This window comes from Orbicella franksi, chromosome 3 (genome assembly GCF_964199315.1).
Source record: "Orbicella franksi chromosome 3, jaOrbFran1.1, whole genome shotgun sequence".
Taxonomy (NCBI): Eukaryota; Metazoa; Cnidaria; class Anthozoa; order Scleractinia; family Merulinidae; genus Orbicella; species Orbicella franksi.
In genome coordinates this window covers 17,648,750-17,663,657 of record NC_138147.1, presented here as the reverse complement: position 1 = coordinate 17,663,657, position 14,908 = coordinate 17,648,750, and the positions used below count along the sequence as shown (strand labels likewise).

At 39.7% G+C, this 14,908-nt stretch overlaps 3 protein-coding genes across 3 annotated transcripts; all 3 read right to left on the bottom strand.

Annotated features, from left to right (window-relative positions):
• Positions 1-845: 845 nt before the first annotated feature.
• Positions 846-2,856, bottom strand: LOC145481616 (uncharacterized). Its single transcript, XM_081460130.1, has 5 exons — positions 2,784-2,856; positions 2,537-2,614; positions 2,362-2,405; positions 1,741-1,981; positions 846-1,474 (listed from the first exon to the last, which is right to left on the bottom strand). Exons 1-5 carry the CDS (start codon positions 2,854-2,856, stop codon positions 846-848), a joined length of 1,065 nt encoding a protein of 354 aa, XP_081316256.1.
• A 1,519-nt stretch (positions 2,857-4,375) lies between these two features.
• LOC145482376 (uncharacterized) lies at positions 4,376-8,254 on the bottom strand. Its single transcript, XM_081461010.1, has 5 exons — positions 8,220-8,254; positions 6,324-6,415; positions 6,147-6,190; positions 5,509-5,749; positions 4,376-5,181 (listed from the first exon to the last, which is right to left on the bottom strand). Exons 1-5 carry the CDS (start codon positions 8,252-8,254, stop codon positions 4,553-4,555), a joined length of 1,041 nt encoding a protein of 346 aa, XP_081317136.1. The 3' UTR covers positions 4,376-4,552.
• Positions 8,255-8,283: 29 nt separating this feature from the next.
• Positions 8,284-13,339, bottom strand: LOC145482374 (uncharacterized). Its single transcript, XM_081461009.1, has 6 exons — positions 13,268-13,339; positions 11,206-11,237; positions 10,441-10,520; positions 9,979-10,022; positions 9,351-9,588; positions 8,284-8,912 (listed from the first exon to the last, which is right to left on the bottom strand). The coding sequence occupies exons 1-6, from the start codon at positions 13,337-13,339 to the stop codon at positions 8,284-8,286; spliced, it is 1,095 nt and encodes a 364-aa protein (XP_081317135.1).
• Positions 13,340-14,908: the final 1,569 nt, after the last annotated feature.

Genomic DNA, 14,908 nt, shown 5'->3' with positions numbered 1-14,908 from the left:
ATCATCAGAGCTCGAGCAGTCCGAACTACTTTAGAAAAGAAACTCAATGCCGAAGAGTTTCCACTTCTATCTCATGGAGAAGCTATTTCTTTATGAGAAATGGCGTGTACTACGCATATCTTTGAATTGACGTAATGAACTGAATAAAGGAATCACACTCGTGTACCCATATTTTTCGGTCTGATTAAGGAGTTCGAAAGCCACCACTTTGGTTTTCTGTGAAGAACGAAATCTGCGAATAAGGGGCAGTCACTTGATTAAAGTGACGGCCAACGACTGGAGGGAATGGATTACTCTTCTGACTTCCTAGCCTTCACTCATCGCAGTGATTTTCAGTTTTCTTTCTTTTTACCTTTTTTTTTGTCATGTTTTTGTGTTGTTTTTATTTTCCGAGCTGATACCAGTTTATTTTTGTTTGATTTAACTTTTAAAAATTTAATTTTACGTATTTTTCGCAGTTTTTTCGCATAATTATTATAATTATACGATGTTCCAGAATGTTCCATGTTCCTGGTTTTATCGACGGCCCAGATCCGGGCTGCAGACGCGAGGTAACTTTATACAGAGAGAAACGCCCGTAATCATGCAGTGACATCATCCTGACATCATCCTCAACACGACAGCGAAGAACATACATTAAGCCGAGAACGAAAAGCTAAAACACAATTTATAATTATTTCCCACAGAAGTTTAATACGGATCATTACAATGATCAATCTTGGTACTTATACTACAACAACTTAGACAAAACTGAGAACAACCAAAACGTTTGCTACATCAGTGTTTACACTGCCAGCTCTACACCCTAGTCACTGTATTTCTAAGTTTCCAAATGAACCTTGTTTCTATCGCACCATCACCCAGATTGGTTTGTTCAGATAGCAGTAGCCCGCGATACACTTGGTACCAAGCGTCTTGCTGTCGTCGGAAGTGACGTAGTTGTTTCCATGACCATCGACACCATTCCACATGTCAAGCCACTTGTCAGTATCTGCATGATCCTCTGTAATCCCATGAGTGGAATAGAAATGTAGCCGGGATATTTTGGCAAAACCCACAGCTGGACTTCTCTTGTTATGATCTGCTGGACTGTACTTGTAAAGGCCGAAGACGTTCTTAAACAACGAAGCAGAACCCCCCATTAAGAACTTTTCAAACTCTGTTTTCTCGTTTTGTGGTGCACCAGCCTTCCTGCTGTAAATAACCCGGATGGTATTGTTGTCCCCAAAGCGGAACATGACTTCTTCCCAGTTCCCCATGCTCGGATGGATATGACTGGCGGCATCTGCAAGGGTAGTTTTCGCGGCCGAAGTTGAGAATGCAGTTTTGATGAAGACGAAATTTGGGGAGACTTTAGTGGCAACTAGTGTCCAACCTCCACGCCTAGTCTCCATGTCGCAAAAAGCTTGGAAAGAGTCATCTGTTGACCCACCATTCGGATCGATCCAGTACAGTCCGTTACCTCGGCTTTGACCTGAATGGGTGCAGAATTAAATTAAAGAAGGAAGGTCAAAACATTTGATTTATCACGGCACGCCTAGTTTCCAACTTTGCCGGTGGCAAAGTCAGGTTTTATCAGCTTTTTTCAAAAGAGAAACAAGAAATAAATCAGAAAATATATGGCATTGTTTCTTTGTAAGTTTTCTGCGTTTGAAAAGGTTTTTCATAATCTTCCTCTGTAACTTGTAGTTCTTTACAATCTGATATTTGTTTTAATATGTTGTTCCATTCGAAACTCACCAGAATTTAGAATATCCAAACAGTGACTGCCTGGGTTATAGGCCACGTGACCTTTACCAGCAGTAACCACTGACAACCAAGCGCTGCCATCACAGAGTTGTAAAGCATTCTGGGAAGGATTGTAGCGAACTGTTCCAGCGGTGCCCATAATACAGATGCCAGCGGTGTTGCCAAACTTAATCGCTCCGTGACGTGGTACTCCGCCATCTTTTCCTGGCCAACCGCTCTCACCTTTTTCGCCCTGAAAATAGGAAAATAACTAAAGCAAACAAACAGAGAAACAACGGCAAAACGGTGATTCATTTTACTGAAAACAGCCGGCTTAATATTCTGATTTCGCGAATTACTAGCAATTCGTCCAAATTGAGAGCTTAAGTAAGCATAATGCTTTTGGTGCTGTTCGCGCCGACGAAAAACACAGCGGAAAAATCTGCGGTGTTTATAAGTTAGCGGCATTTCTTCGACATTCCACGTCTAGTAAATCAGTGAGAGAGCAGTATGCATTAATTAACATCAATTTTGTTATAAATTAACACAGGAATGGCTCAAGGTAAATTTATTTCTAGTTTTTTTCCATCTTCTTTCACAACTGTTTGCGATATTAATTTTTTAGAAACCAACCTTTACTCCGTCTCTCCCATCGCGCCCGTCACGGCCATCTTTTCCTTGGATCAAGAGGAAGAGAAGAACAATGAAAAATGTTGCTGTTATGGAAAGGGCTTTGACTCTCAAGAAAAGGAAGAAAGAAAGGAGAACAAATTTTCTGGTTGTCAAATGAATTATTTTCTGTTCTTACCGTCGCGACAGCAACAATCTTTCAAGGAAGACTGTCCGCACTGGTTTTGCTGTGTCCCGTTCGCAGAAACCTGAAAACATACACCGGAAAAGTTATCAATTAAAAGGATTTTTGATCAATGCGCAGTATTGTAGAAAGTCGAAAAGTTTTCACGAGTTCCTGGTGTTTACTGTAAGGGGAGAAATCAAACATCGAACCATAAACAGAAAACACGCTCCTAGACGCATTCCTAAGGTCAAATTAAAACTTGCCTTGTTGGACGAGCTTGCAAAACAACCCAAAACAAAAAGCGAAATGAGCGCTAAAAGCAAGCGAAACATTTTAGTTCGTCTCCTCTGCTAGACTTCCACTACGAATGGCAGAATGTTGCCAAGGCAATTATTATTATTTTAGTGTTGAAACATTGTTTGCCCATATTCAAACTCGAACAATCGGCACAACGACATATACGAATTGTTATGAAAATTTGACAAATAACTTCAGTAAAACAACAATAGTTTTTGTCTTTTTTGCGAATTTTCAGTCATATTTTTCGTATCAAATCTCGCATTTCTTGGATAACCGATTAGGAATCTTTGAAATTGTAGTTTAGCTAGTTACACGGATCTGGGAAAATTTCCTCAAAATATATATACATTAGGTAGACGGAAGACAAACAAAAAGGTCTACAATACATACATATTACAATACACAGTCGCCTGCTTATCGATTATTTTGCATAAACAAGACAGTTTATGATTAAATAACAAAAGTGTTCATCTATTTTCGTAGGAAGACAAAACAAAGTGTATATTTTATTGTGTATTGTGTAACCCTTCCCAGTTTTTTAAGCTAAATACTACCGACACTTTAATAAAGTCTTTCATTCATTCATTTATCACGCTTATGCATCAATCAATACCAGCAGCGCTCACGCATTTATTCAGGGCCTTTCCACACTACGCCGGAGAAATTTGAAAACGGCGTTTTCACTCCGAAAAAGCTTCAAATGTTTTCCGTCTTCACTTAACCGGAGAAATCTGAAAACGCAGCAATCACCGGTCATTTTATATTTGTGTTTGAGGCATACTTGGGCGGGGAAATCACATGATCATCGTTTGCGAAAGGCTCCGTTTTCAAAATGTTTTCCGTCCACCTTAAAACGCCAAGCCGGCGTTTACAAATTCCTCCGGTTTGAAGAGCGTTTTCGAAAAGCTCCGTTTTCGTGACGGATTAGTGTGTCCTCGGAGGACCAAACCGTAGAAGTCGTAGTAATAAAGCTACGTTCTCAAATTTCTCCGGCCTAGTTTCGACGGGGCCTTAGTTGGGATATTTGACAAGTCATAATGACCTTAATCCCAGGGATGATTTGGTCTCGCACATGGCGGAGAACGCTTCCCAGAAACGAGAAATGGCGGCCATGTTGCAGTTGGTGTCCCAAACTAATCCTCGTGTAAACAATTTCTTTTGTTTCAATAATTTTGTACTGCTATTGGCCACGTCAGTTAAAACGCTCTCTATATGGATTTTACAAGCCTTTCAAGATGTTCAGTTCTGACAACAATCTTTTACAATCTATGTTACTTCTCTTTTTTTGGATAGCACGAATTTTCAAAACAATTCTCTACTTAACGATTTTCCTGGTGAGAAGCTTTTAACAAAGAAACACTAGAGAACTGCACAGCAGAGAGGGTGGTCAAAATTGTTTGTAAGTTAAAGAAAGCAGCAGATTGCAGACGCGAGGTAACTTTGTACAGAGAGGATCGCGCGTAATCATGTAATGGCATCATCCTGACATCATCCTCAACAGCGAAGAACAAAAATCGAACGAAAAGCTAAAACACAATTTATAACTCATTATTTCCCACAGAAGTTTAATATGGATCCCTTACAATGATCAATCTTGGTACTTATACTACAACAACCTTGACAAAACTGAGATCAACCAACACGTTTGCTACATCAGTGTTTACATTGTCAGCTATACACCCCAGTCAGACCTAGTCATATTTCTAAGTTTTCAGATGAACTTTGTTTCTATCGCACCATCACCCAGATTGGTTTGTTCAGATAGCAGTAGCCTGCGATACACTTGGTACCAAGCGCCTTGCTGTCGTCGGAAGTGACGTAGCTATTTCCTTGACCATCAACACTAATCCACATGTCAAGCCACTTGTCGGTAAGTTCATGACCCTGTGAAATCCCATGGTTGGAATAAAAGCATAGCCGGGTTATTGTGGTAAAACCCACAGCTGGACTTCTCTTGTTATGATCTGCTGGACTGTACTTGTAAAATCCGTAGACGTTCTTACACAGCGAAGCAGAACCCCCCATTAAGAACTTTTCGAACTCTGTTTTCTCGTTTTGTGGTGCACCAGCCTTCCTGCTGTAAATAACCCGGATGGTATTGATGTCCCCAAAGCGGAAAATGACTTCTTCCCAGTCACCCATGCTCGGATGGATATGACTGCCAGCATCTGCAAGCGTAGTTTTCGCGGCCGATTTTGAGAATACGGTTTTGATGAAGACAAAATCTGGGGAGACTTTAGTAGCAACTAGTGTCCAACCTCCACGCTCAGTCTCCATGTCGCAAAAAGCTTGAAACGAGTCGTCTGTTGAGCCACCATTCGGATCGATCCAGTAAAGTCCGTTACCTCGGCTTTGACCTGAATGGGTGCAGAATTAAATTAAAGAAGGAGGGTTAAAACAATTGATTTCACTCATCCTCTTCGCCCCTTCGTGAGTGGAGCATAAGGCCACAAACAATTGATTTATTACGTACGAATAGTTTGCAACTTTGCCGGGGGCAATGTCAAGTTTTATCAGCTTATTTCAAAAGAAAAACGAGAAATGAAACAGAAAATACATGGCATTGTTTTGTTATACGTTTTCTGCGTTTGGAAAGGCTTTTTATAATCTTCCTCTGTAACTCGTAGTTCTTTACAATCTGACATTTGTTTTAACATGTATATATTGTTCCATTCGAAACTCACCAGAATTTAGAATATCCAAACAGTGACTACCTGGGTTATAGGCCACGTGACCTTTACCAGCAGTAACCACTGACAACCAAGCGCTGCCATCACAGAGTTGTAAAGCATTCTGGGAAGGATTGTAGCGAACTGTTCCAGCGGTGCCTAGTATGCAGATGTCAGCGGTGTCGCCAAACTTAATCGCTCCGTGACGTGGTACTCCGCCATCTTTTCCTGGCGAACCGCTCTCACCTTTTTCGCCCTGAAAATAGGAAAACAACTAAAGCAAACAAACAGAGAAACAACGGTGAAACGGTGATTCCTTTTACTGAAAACGGCAGGCTTGATATTCTGATTTCCCGAATTACTAGTAATTGGTCCAAATTGAGAACTTTAGTAAGCATAGTGCTTTTGGTGCTGTTCGCGCCGCCGAAAAAGACAGCGGAAAAATCTGCGGTGTTTATAAGTTAGCGGCATTTCTTCTGCATTCTACGTCTAGTAAATCAGTGAGAGAGCAGCATGCCGGCATTGACTAACGTCAATTTCTTGTAAATTAACACAGGAATGGTCCAAGATCATTTGTTTCTAGTTTTTCTCCATCTTCTTTCAGAGCTGTGTGCTGATATTAAATTTTAAACAAAAAGCAGTTTAAAACGAACCTTTACTCCGTCTCTCCCATCGCGCCCATCACGACCATCTTTTCCTTGGATCAAGAAGAAGAGAAGAAGAATAATGAAATATGTTGCCTCGCTATGAAAAGGGGTTTGAAGCACAAGAAAAGGACGACATGAAAGAAAATAAATTTTCTGGTTGTCAAATGAATTTTCTGTCCTCACCGTCGCGACAGCAGCATTCTTTCAAGGAAGACTGTCCGCACTGGCTTTGCTGTGTCCCGTTTGCAGAAACCTGGAAACATACACTGGAAAAGCTATCAATTAAAAGGATTTTTGATCAATGAGCAGAATGCTAGATAGTCTAAGTTTTCACTAGTTCCTAGCGTTTACTCTAAGAAGAGAAAAACGCTCCTAGACGCATTCCTAAGGTCAAATTAAAACTTGCCTTGTTGGACGAGCTTGCAAAACACTCCAAGATAAAAGGGGAAATGAGCGCTAAAAACAAGCGAAACATTTTAGCTCGTCTCCTCTGCTAGTTTTCCACTATGAATGTCAGAACGCTGCCAATGCAATTATTATTATTTTAGCGTTGAAACATTGTTTGCCCATATTCAAACTCGAAACATCGGCACGACGACATATACTAATTGTTATGAAAATTTGACAAATAACCTGTAAAACAGGAATAGTTTTTCTCTTTTTTGCAAATTTTCAGTCTTTTTCGTATAAAATCTCGCATTTCTTGATTAGGAATCTTTGAAATCGTAGTTTAGCTAGTTGCGCGGATCTGGGAAAATTTCCTCAAAATATATACATTAGGTAGACGGAAGACAAACAAAAAGGTCTACTATACATACATATTGCAATACACAGTCGCCTGCTTATCGATTATTTTCCATAAACAAGACAGTTTATAATTAAGTAACAAAAGTGTTCATCTATTTTCGTAGGAAGACAAAATACAGTGTATATTTTATTGTGTAAAGAGTGTCCCCAATTAGTTTTTTAAGTTAAATACTAGTATTGACACTTAAATAAAATCTTTCATTCATTCATTCACTCATTATCACGCTTATGCATCAATCAATACCAGCAGCGCTCACGCATTTATTTAGGGCCTGTCCACACTACGTCGGAGAAATTTGAAAACGGCGTTTCTACTCGGAAAACGCTTCAAATGTTTTCCGTCCTCACTTAACCGGAGAAATCTGAAAACGCAGCAACCACCGGTGATTTTAGATTTGTGTTTGAGGCATAATTGCACAGGAAAATCACATGATTATCGTTCGCGAAAAGCTCCGTTTTCAAAATGTTTTCCGTCCACCTTAAAACGTCAAGCCGGCGTTTACAAATTCCTAGGGTTTGAAGAGCGTTTTCGAAAAGTTCCGTTTTCGTGACGGATTAGTGTGGTCGGAGGGCCAAACCGTAGAAGTCGTAGCAATAAAGCTGCGTTCTCAAATTTCTCCTGCCTAGTTTGGACGGGGCCTTAGTTGGGACCTTAATCCCAGGGATAATTTGGTCTCGCACATGGCGGAGAACGCTTCCCAGAAACGAGAAATGGCGGCCATGTTGCAGTTGGTGTCCCAAACTAATCCTCATGTAAACAATTTCTTTTGTTTCAATAATTTTGTACTGCTATTGGCCACGTCAGTTAAAACGCTCTATATATGGATTATAAAAGCCTTCCAAGATGTACAGTTCTAACAACAATCTTTTACAATCTATGTTACTTCTCTTTTTTGGATAGCACGAATTTTCAAAACAATTCTCTACTTAACGATTTTCTTGGTAAGAAGCTTTTAACAAAGAAACACTAGAGAACTGCACAGCAGAGAGGGTGGTCAAAATTGTTTGAAAGTTAAAGAAAGCGGCAGATTGCAGACGCGAGGTAACTTTGTACAGAGAGGATCGCGCGTAATCATGTAATGGCGTCATCCTAACTTCATCCTCAACAGCGAAGAACAAAAATCGAACGAAAAGCTAAAACACAATTTATACCTCATTATTTCCCACAGAAGTTTAATATGGATCCCTTACAATGATCAATCTTGGTACTTATACTACAACAACCTTGACAAAACTGATATCAACTAACACGTTTGCTACATCAGTGTTTACATTGTCAGCTCTACACCCGAGTCAGACCTAGTCATATTTCTAAGTTTTCAGATGAACTTTGTTTCTATCGCACCATCACCCAGATTGGTTTGTTCAGATAGCAGTAGCCTGCGATACACTTGGTACCAAGCGCCTTGCTGTCGTCGGAAGTGACGTAGTTATTTCCTTGACCATCAACACCATTCCACATGTCAAGCCACTTGTCGGTAAGTTCATGACCCTGTGAAATCCCGTGGGCTGAACGGAAGTGCAGTCCGGATATTGTGGTAAAACCCACAGCCGGACTTCTCTTGTTATGATCTGCTGGACTGTACTTGTAAAAGCCGAAGACGTTCTTTGCCAACGAAGCAGAGCTCCCCATTAAGAACTTTTCGAACTCTGTTTTCTCGTTTTGTGGTGCACCAGCCTTCCTGCTGTAAATAACCCGGATGGTATTGATGTCCCCAAAGCGGAACATTACTTCTTCCCAGTCCCCCATGCTCGGATGGATATGACTGGCGGCATCTGCAAGGGTAGTTTTGGCGGCCGAAGTTGAGAATACGGTTTTGATGAAGACGAAATTTGGGGAGACTTTGGTGGCAACTAGTGTCCAACCTCCACGCTCAGTCTCCATGTCGCAAAAAGCTTGAAACGAGTCATCTGTTGAGCCACCATTCGGATCGATCCAGTACAGTCCGTTACCTCGGCTTTGACCTGAATGGGTGCAGAATTAAATTAAAGAAGGAGGGTCAAACCCGATGATTTATCACGGCACGCGTAGTTTTTAACTTTGCTGGTGGTAATGTCCAGTTTCATCAAGTTATTTCCACAAGAAAACAGAAATGAATCAGAAAATTTCTGGCAATGCTTTGGTAAGCATTTTACAGCGCGTTTCCAAACCTTTTTATAATGTTCCTTTCTAGCCCGGACTTCGCTGCAATCTAATATTGTAGAATTTTTAATCACATGCAACGAGACTTTCACACGCTTTCTCGATACAAAAAGAAAGTATAGGAATCTGACTTTTAGAATTTGAAAATGATGAACGAAACATCGAAACGTCATTCGAAATTATTATCGTTGATTTTTATTCTTAATTGTTTGTTTCCAAAGCCTCCGTTATTTTAATATGTTGTTCCATTAGAAACTCACCAGAATTTAGAATATCCAAACAGTGACTGCCTGGGTTATAGGCCACGTGACCTTTACCAGTAGTAACCACTGACAACCAAGCGCTGCCATCACAGAGTTGTAAAGCATTCTGGGAAGTACTGTAGCGAACTGTTCCAGCGGTGCCTGGTGTGCAGGTGTCAGCGGTGTCGCTAAACTTAATCGCTCCTTGATGAGGTATTCCGTCTTTTCCTGGCGAACCGCTCTCACCTTTTTCACCCTAAAAAAGGAAAATAACAAGAGGAAGCAAACAGACAAAGAACGGTAAAATGGTGATTCCTTTAATTGAAAATGGCTTAATGATTTAGCGTATTGCTAGCAATTAGTCCGAATTGAAAACTTCATTAAGCGTGGTTCAGTTTGTATTGTTCACTCCACCGAAAAGAAACCAGCGGCTTAGCTGCAATGTTTGCGGTCAGCGACATTTCTTCGGCATTCTGCGTCTAGTAAATCAGCGACAGAACATTCGTCAGCCTTTATGATATGCATTAATAACATTAATTTCTTGTTAAAGTTCATCGCAGGAATTAATCTATGTAAATCTAGCTTTCTGTGTGCCTGTATTAATTTTTTTTAAAAAATTCTATTAAGTCGTAGTTTTAAAACGAACCTTTACTCCGTCTCTCCCATCGCGTCCGTCACGGCCATCTTTTCCTTGAATCAAGAAGAAGAGAAGTCTAAAACTAACTTGTTAAAACTTAAAACCTGATTTGTAGCTCTTCGTGGCTCGAGGTTTAAAGTCACAAACTACACGTGATGGAATTTAAGTTGTAAGAACAAAACTCCTCGATCGCAACAATTCCTTTTGAAATACTGTAATTTCCGCGGTTTCTCAATTGAGAAAATAAATTCTGGAAACTCAAATTTACAACTCTGTGGAGCGTAAATTGTGTCTTGCCAGGCTGAAAATATATTTGTTGACTAATTCCTCAGCAGCAGTTATGACAATCAATCCGTGTGTTTTCAAATTGAAGGATAGATGTTGCTGCCATAAAAAGGGGTTTGAAGCGCAACAACGGGTTAGAAAACATATTTCTGCCTCAAACAGAATGAGATTATTTTATGCACTCACCGTCACGACAGCAGGAAGACTGTCCGCACTGGTTTTGCCGTGTGCCGTTGCCAGAAACCTGAAAAGATTTACCGAGAAATCTTCAGATTAAATAACAGCTTTTTACCTTTACGCAGAATTCTAGAGTCGAAATTTTCGCGAGATCCTGGTGTTAACTGAAAGGACGAAAATAAATTCATCGACCCATGAACAAAAAAAAATTTTCGCGTCAACGCATTCGTAAGGTCTTGCCTTGTTTGAGCTTGCATAACACTCCAAGATAAAAACCGTAATAAGAAACAAAAATAAGCGAAACATTTTAAACTCCGTCTACTTTGCAAGACTTTCAACAAGAATGGCTCACCAGGACCAAGTATTATTTTTTTAGCGCTGGAAAATTGTTGAATTTTAATTCGAACGCGAAAAAACGGCAAGACGAAGTAGGCTATTTTGTTATGATAATTACACAAAGACATGGAAGTTAATTCGATTAAACAGCCACGAGTTTAACTCTTTTTGTAACACGTTTTTACTCATCTTTTTCACTTCAAAACCAATCTTTCTCACATTGAAACAAAAATTAATTACGCGGATCTGATATCATTTCCTTTAAATATATTCGTTAGGTAGTCGACAGAATCAACCAAAAAATTTATGCGACAAATTAATTACGAGACAGTCCACTGTTTAATTAATGTTATTGCATAACAACAGGGTGATTCTAACGTAACAAATTGTCACGTTTACACATGGGGCCTGGGCAGAGTCAACGAGTTACAATCTCACAGGTGTTTACAGCTGTTACCAGAAAGGTCGTCCTAAAAAAGCATAAAAGCGCCTACGACAATGCGGTTGTGTTACAGTTAGTTTACCGCTGGCTGATCGAAGTTCCCAATTTTTCAGCAAGGTATCAAGGAAAAATAATGAAAACGTGAATTCATTATTCCGTCTTCTTTCGCGCTGAAACACCATGAAATTTGTTCAAGCAACTGTAAACTACCACTACCCATAATACCTTTTTCTGCAATGTGATGTACACTTTTACGGTTCAGAAATGTTTTTCACTGCGTATGTTTTTTTAATAGTTTGAGATTATTCAAATTCAACACCAAAGGACAAACAATATAAACAGAAAATCTCTCTGCAAAGTTACAGAATTTTTGTGTGGGGGTAGGTTACCTTGGGGGATAAACAAAAACAAACATATTTGGATCGTCAGATGTATCGTTGCCATGGTAACCGCACTAGATGACGTCGGCCTCAGGACCATGTTTTGAGCAAAAGTTCCTCTCTCAAAAAGTAAAAGTAAACGAGTCTGGTTCTCGGGTGCATGTGGACCAATTCAAATGAAATTCATACAGATGGTTGAGCCACTCTCCCGGTTTATAAAATTCGCCGTTAAAATATTTTGGGTTTTATAAACAAGAAGAAAATGCTCGTCTTAGCAACAGAGATTACACAGATATTCACGTTTCTAAATATCATAAAATCAATTTGGGGAAAACTATATTCTGGCCATGGGTGCTGAAGATACCTGGGTCAAATTGCAAAAAGTTGCAAAATTGGTAATTTTGAGGGCTCTTGTATTTGGCTCAAACAGGTTTTAGAGAGAGAAAATCAGCTTCAAAAGTATCTTTTATCATCTTGTCTATTACCTACATTTAGTTAATAAGGTTTTGGCCGACGAATTTGATGAAATATGAATTGATACAAAACCTACCTTGAAGGTCACGGTTTTGGGAATTTCTTCAGGATGCTTTCGTCGCGTGGTTCTCTCTCCAGTGTTTCTTCTTCGCTCGCTCCATTTTCTTGACCAAAATCTAGGACAGACTCTAATCTAACGGTTACTCCCATCGAATATCCAGTTTGCCGTGTTTCAGACCAGAGATGATGATACAAGTAGCCCGCATACACTTGACAAAGAATAGTCGACAAGGTCAAAACCCAAACATGGTCGTAATACTTGCGATTTCTGCCATCGAACACCTAAATTCATCAATATTATCCAACCAGGAAGTAAAGTAAACGTGTCGAGATCAGTGTACAAAGCAAAACATGCCTTTGAACAATCCAAAGTAACGTCTCTGGCTAAAATCGAGTCAGATATTGCGATAGTCGATAAGCCAAGAATGATGAATAAACTGAACGCGTAGGCCGGACGTCCGAGAAGCACGACTGCTGACCGGATGTAACACAATGTAATGGGATGTAACACCGGAGTTTAAGTGTAATGATTTCCTCTTGTAATGGGATTGTTTGATTTTACAATGGCAATGGTGAAAAAAAGCCAAAACAAAAAAACAAAACAAAACAAAAAAAACCGGAAAACCGAATAAAAGCATCAAAGAAAAATTAAGTGGCAGCTCTCTAAAAGCGGTCCACTGCATTTCTGGTCGGAAAAAAGTTTTCCCTCAAACTTTTCTCAGTGAACTATCTTGGGTCATAAGTAAATGCAAAGACTTTAGTTTTTGCAAATACTTCAAAATAATTTTTTTAGAGCTCACAACAATCATAGCCGGAAAACGCCTAAATTTGAGCGTTCCAAGGACGGAAAATTTCCTAAATTGACAAGCTCGCTGCTCAAAGACCACCAAACGTAACAAAAAATTGTTGCTATCCCTACATTAAGTGATCCTTCAAGGGTAAGAAATGCACGTTACTTTTGATATATTTTGTTTTGGGGGATCCTGAAAATTTATCTATTACCACCCGTTATATCACTTTCTGAAAACCTGCCAAAGTAGCTTGTCTTCGCTGGCGTTTATTTCCCAAGTCCAGACCCGGCCGCTCAAAACTCCAACTGAATTCTGCTAAACAAGGGTTAGGAAACATAGAAATGTAAAAATACCTTGCGCTTTTTGTCTTTCTTTCCCACAGCGACTTCGAACTTTCTGTGCCTTGTGCGATTCTCACCCTTCATTATGCAAATTAGGTTGTCACGCAAGTTCACATTCAAAACGCTTTAACATTGTTACATTTCACCTTAAGTCTAAAATAAAAACGATTACACAAAAATAAAAATTATTAACGGCTTCAGTAGTTGAAAGTGTTGACTTATTTGTTCCCTTGTACCGTGCCGTGAGGAAATCGCTGGGAAATGATGTGGTGGCTCCAAAGTATTATGCAAATTTGGTTGCCTGTAAAACTTGGTCTATATCATCGAGAAACTTTTTCATGTTTTTGAATCTAGCTTTTCTTCTACTGACGATTTAAAAAAGAAATATGTGTAATTCAATATTTGCATGCACTTAGGGTTCTAATACTTAAACATGTAAAATTCAGCTTTTACTACGTGTGAAAGGCTTCTACAATGAATACCGAAATCGACAATTTGTGACCAATGCATTCAATTCAGTTAGCTTCTATTCTGTTTATTATCTTCTATTCGGCAACTGAAAGTTGAAAGGCGACATGGTTTAGCTTTGGAGGTTTTCGTGGATTAGTATATCCGTATCATTTATGAGCAAAGTTAAATATTTAGTAACTTGAAATAGTTTGCGCGGCTAGAATTAATATCAAAAAATCAATTTTGGCTTTTTTTATTACCCGTTGAAGCGACCGCCCAACAACAGGAATAGGCAATTTTATAACTAATTTTGGTGGCCTCGTTTAGTATCAATTTTGTAATTTAATTTTAGGGGCATTTTTGGCAAGAAATTTCAGTGCTAGTTGTGTAGGGTTTTGGCTAAAGCCTAGCTTACATGATTAAATTTTACCACCGTGTCTGACAAATCAGATTAAACGGATACCTATCTCAAAACAAAATGTCGTGCTTTTTATCGCGCACGTGTACAGACCGTTGTGGGATTCAATAGGAACATCGGGTATCATTAGCTTACTTCAATGCAACGATATCATAGAAAGTCACCTTGCTTCCATCCATTTGTCACGAGAGACCATAACAGAGGGACAGCTTATCTTGGCGAGGGCTGACCTTTTTGATTTAGACGAGTCGCTTGTCGCGCAAATGTCCGTATGCGTCAAGCACAGGCACACGTATGGGAAGTTCTGGCGACCCAGAACAGCCTGTCGGTATCCAGCACATCAAGGGCGTCCTGGTAGGAACCAGAAAGCGGCCAAGAGCTGATATTCACTGAATCTTGAAATGGCTAAAGCCATCAAATGTATGGTGTTCTTGTTCAAGTCGGCTCAGGTTCGTACAACAAATTGTAACTTTCTTACACACCTTTTGTTACATAACACAGGCATTAAAACATTTTGTTTTATCCGGCTGTAATGTATTGAAAGCAGTTTCAGGGGTAATAGGGGCACTGCCCCATAGAGAAAAGGTCAAATTAGCTGCCCCTGAGAGGGATCTGAGTTCACATAGCTGTTAGGTCAGGACACCCTCACCACAACACAACCCGTCCTCATCCTCGTGTTTACTTTTTGATCATCCTGATTCTCGCTCTTCTGGAGTATAGTAAAACATATGAGAGTCATCTGAGTGATTTGGTTACGAAAACGTTATTAAATAAAGAAGTACTCA

Excerpts from the sequence above, each read along its gene's own strand:
- LOC145481616 (XM_081460130.1), bottom strand. The coding sequence starts at position 2,856 with ATGTTTCGCTTGCTTTTAGCGCTCATTTCGCTTTTTGTTTTGGGTTGT. Across the intron at positions 2,406-2,536 it reads AGATTGTTGCTGTCGCGACG|GAAAAGATGGCCGTGACGGG; the intron begins GTAAGAACAGAA and ends TCTTGATCCAAG. Across the intron at positions 1,982-2,361 it reads ATGGGAGAGACGGAGTAAAG|GGCGAAAAAGGTGAGAGCGG; the intron begins GTTGGTTTCTAA and ends TCCTATTTTCAG.
- LOC145482376 (XM_081461010.1), bottom strand. The coding sequence starts at position 8,254 with ATGACTAGGTCTGACTCGGGTGTAGAGCTGACAAT. Across the intron at positions 6,191-6,323 it reads AGAATGCTGCTGTCGCGACG|GAAAAGATGGTCGTGATGGG; the intron begins GTGAGGACAGAA and ends TCTTGATCCAAG. Across the intron at positions 5,750-6,146 it reads ATGGGAGAGACGGAGTAAAG|GGCGAAAAAGGTGAGAGCGG; the intron begins GTTCGTTTTAAA and ends TCCTATTTTCAG.
- LOC145482374 (XM_081461009.1), bottom strand. The coding sequence starts at position 13,339 with ATGAAGGGTGAGAATCGCACAAGGCACAGAAAGTTCGAAGTCGCTGTG. Across the intron at positions 11,238-13,267 it reads AGAAAGACAAAAAGCGCAAG|GACGACCTTTCTGGTAACAG; the intron begins GTATTTTTACAT and ends ATGCTTTTTTAG. Across the intron at positions 8,913-9,350 it reads TTTGGATATTCTAAATTCTG|GTCAAAGCCGAGGTAACGGA; the intron begins GTGAGTTTCTAA and ends GCACCCATTCAG.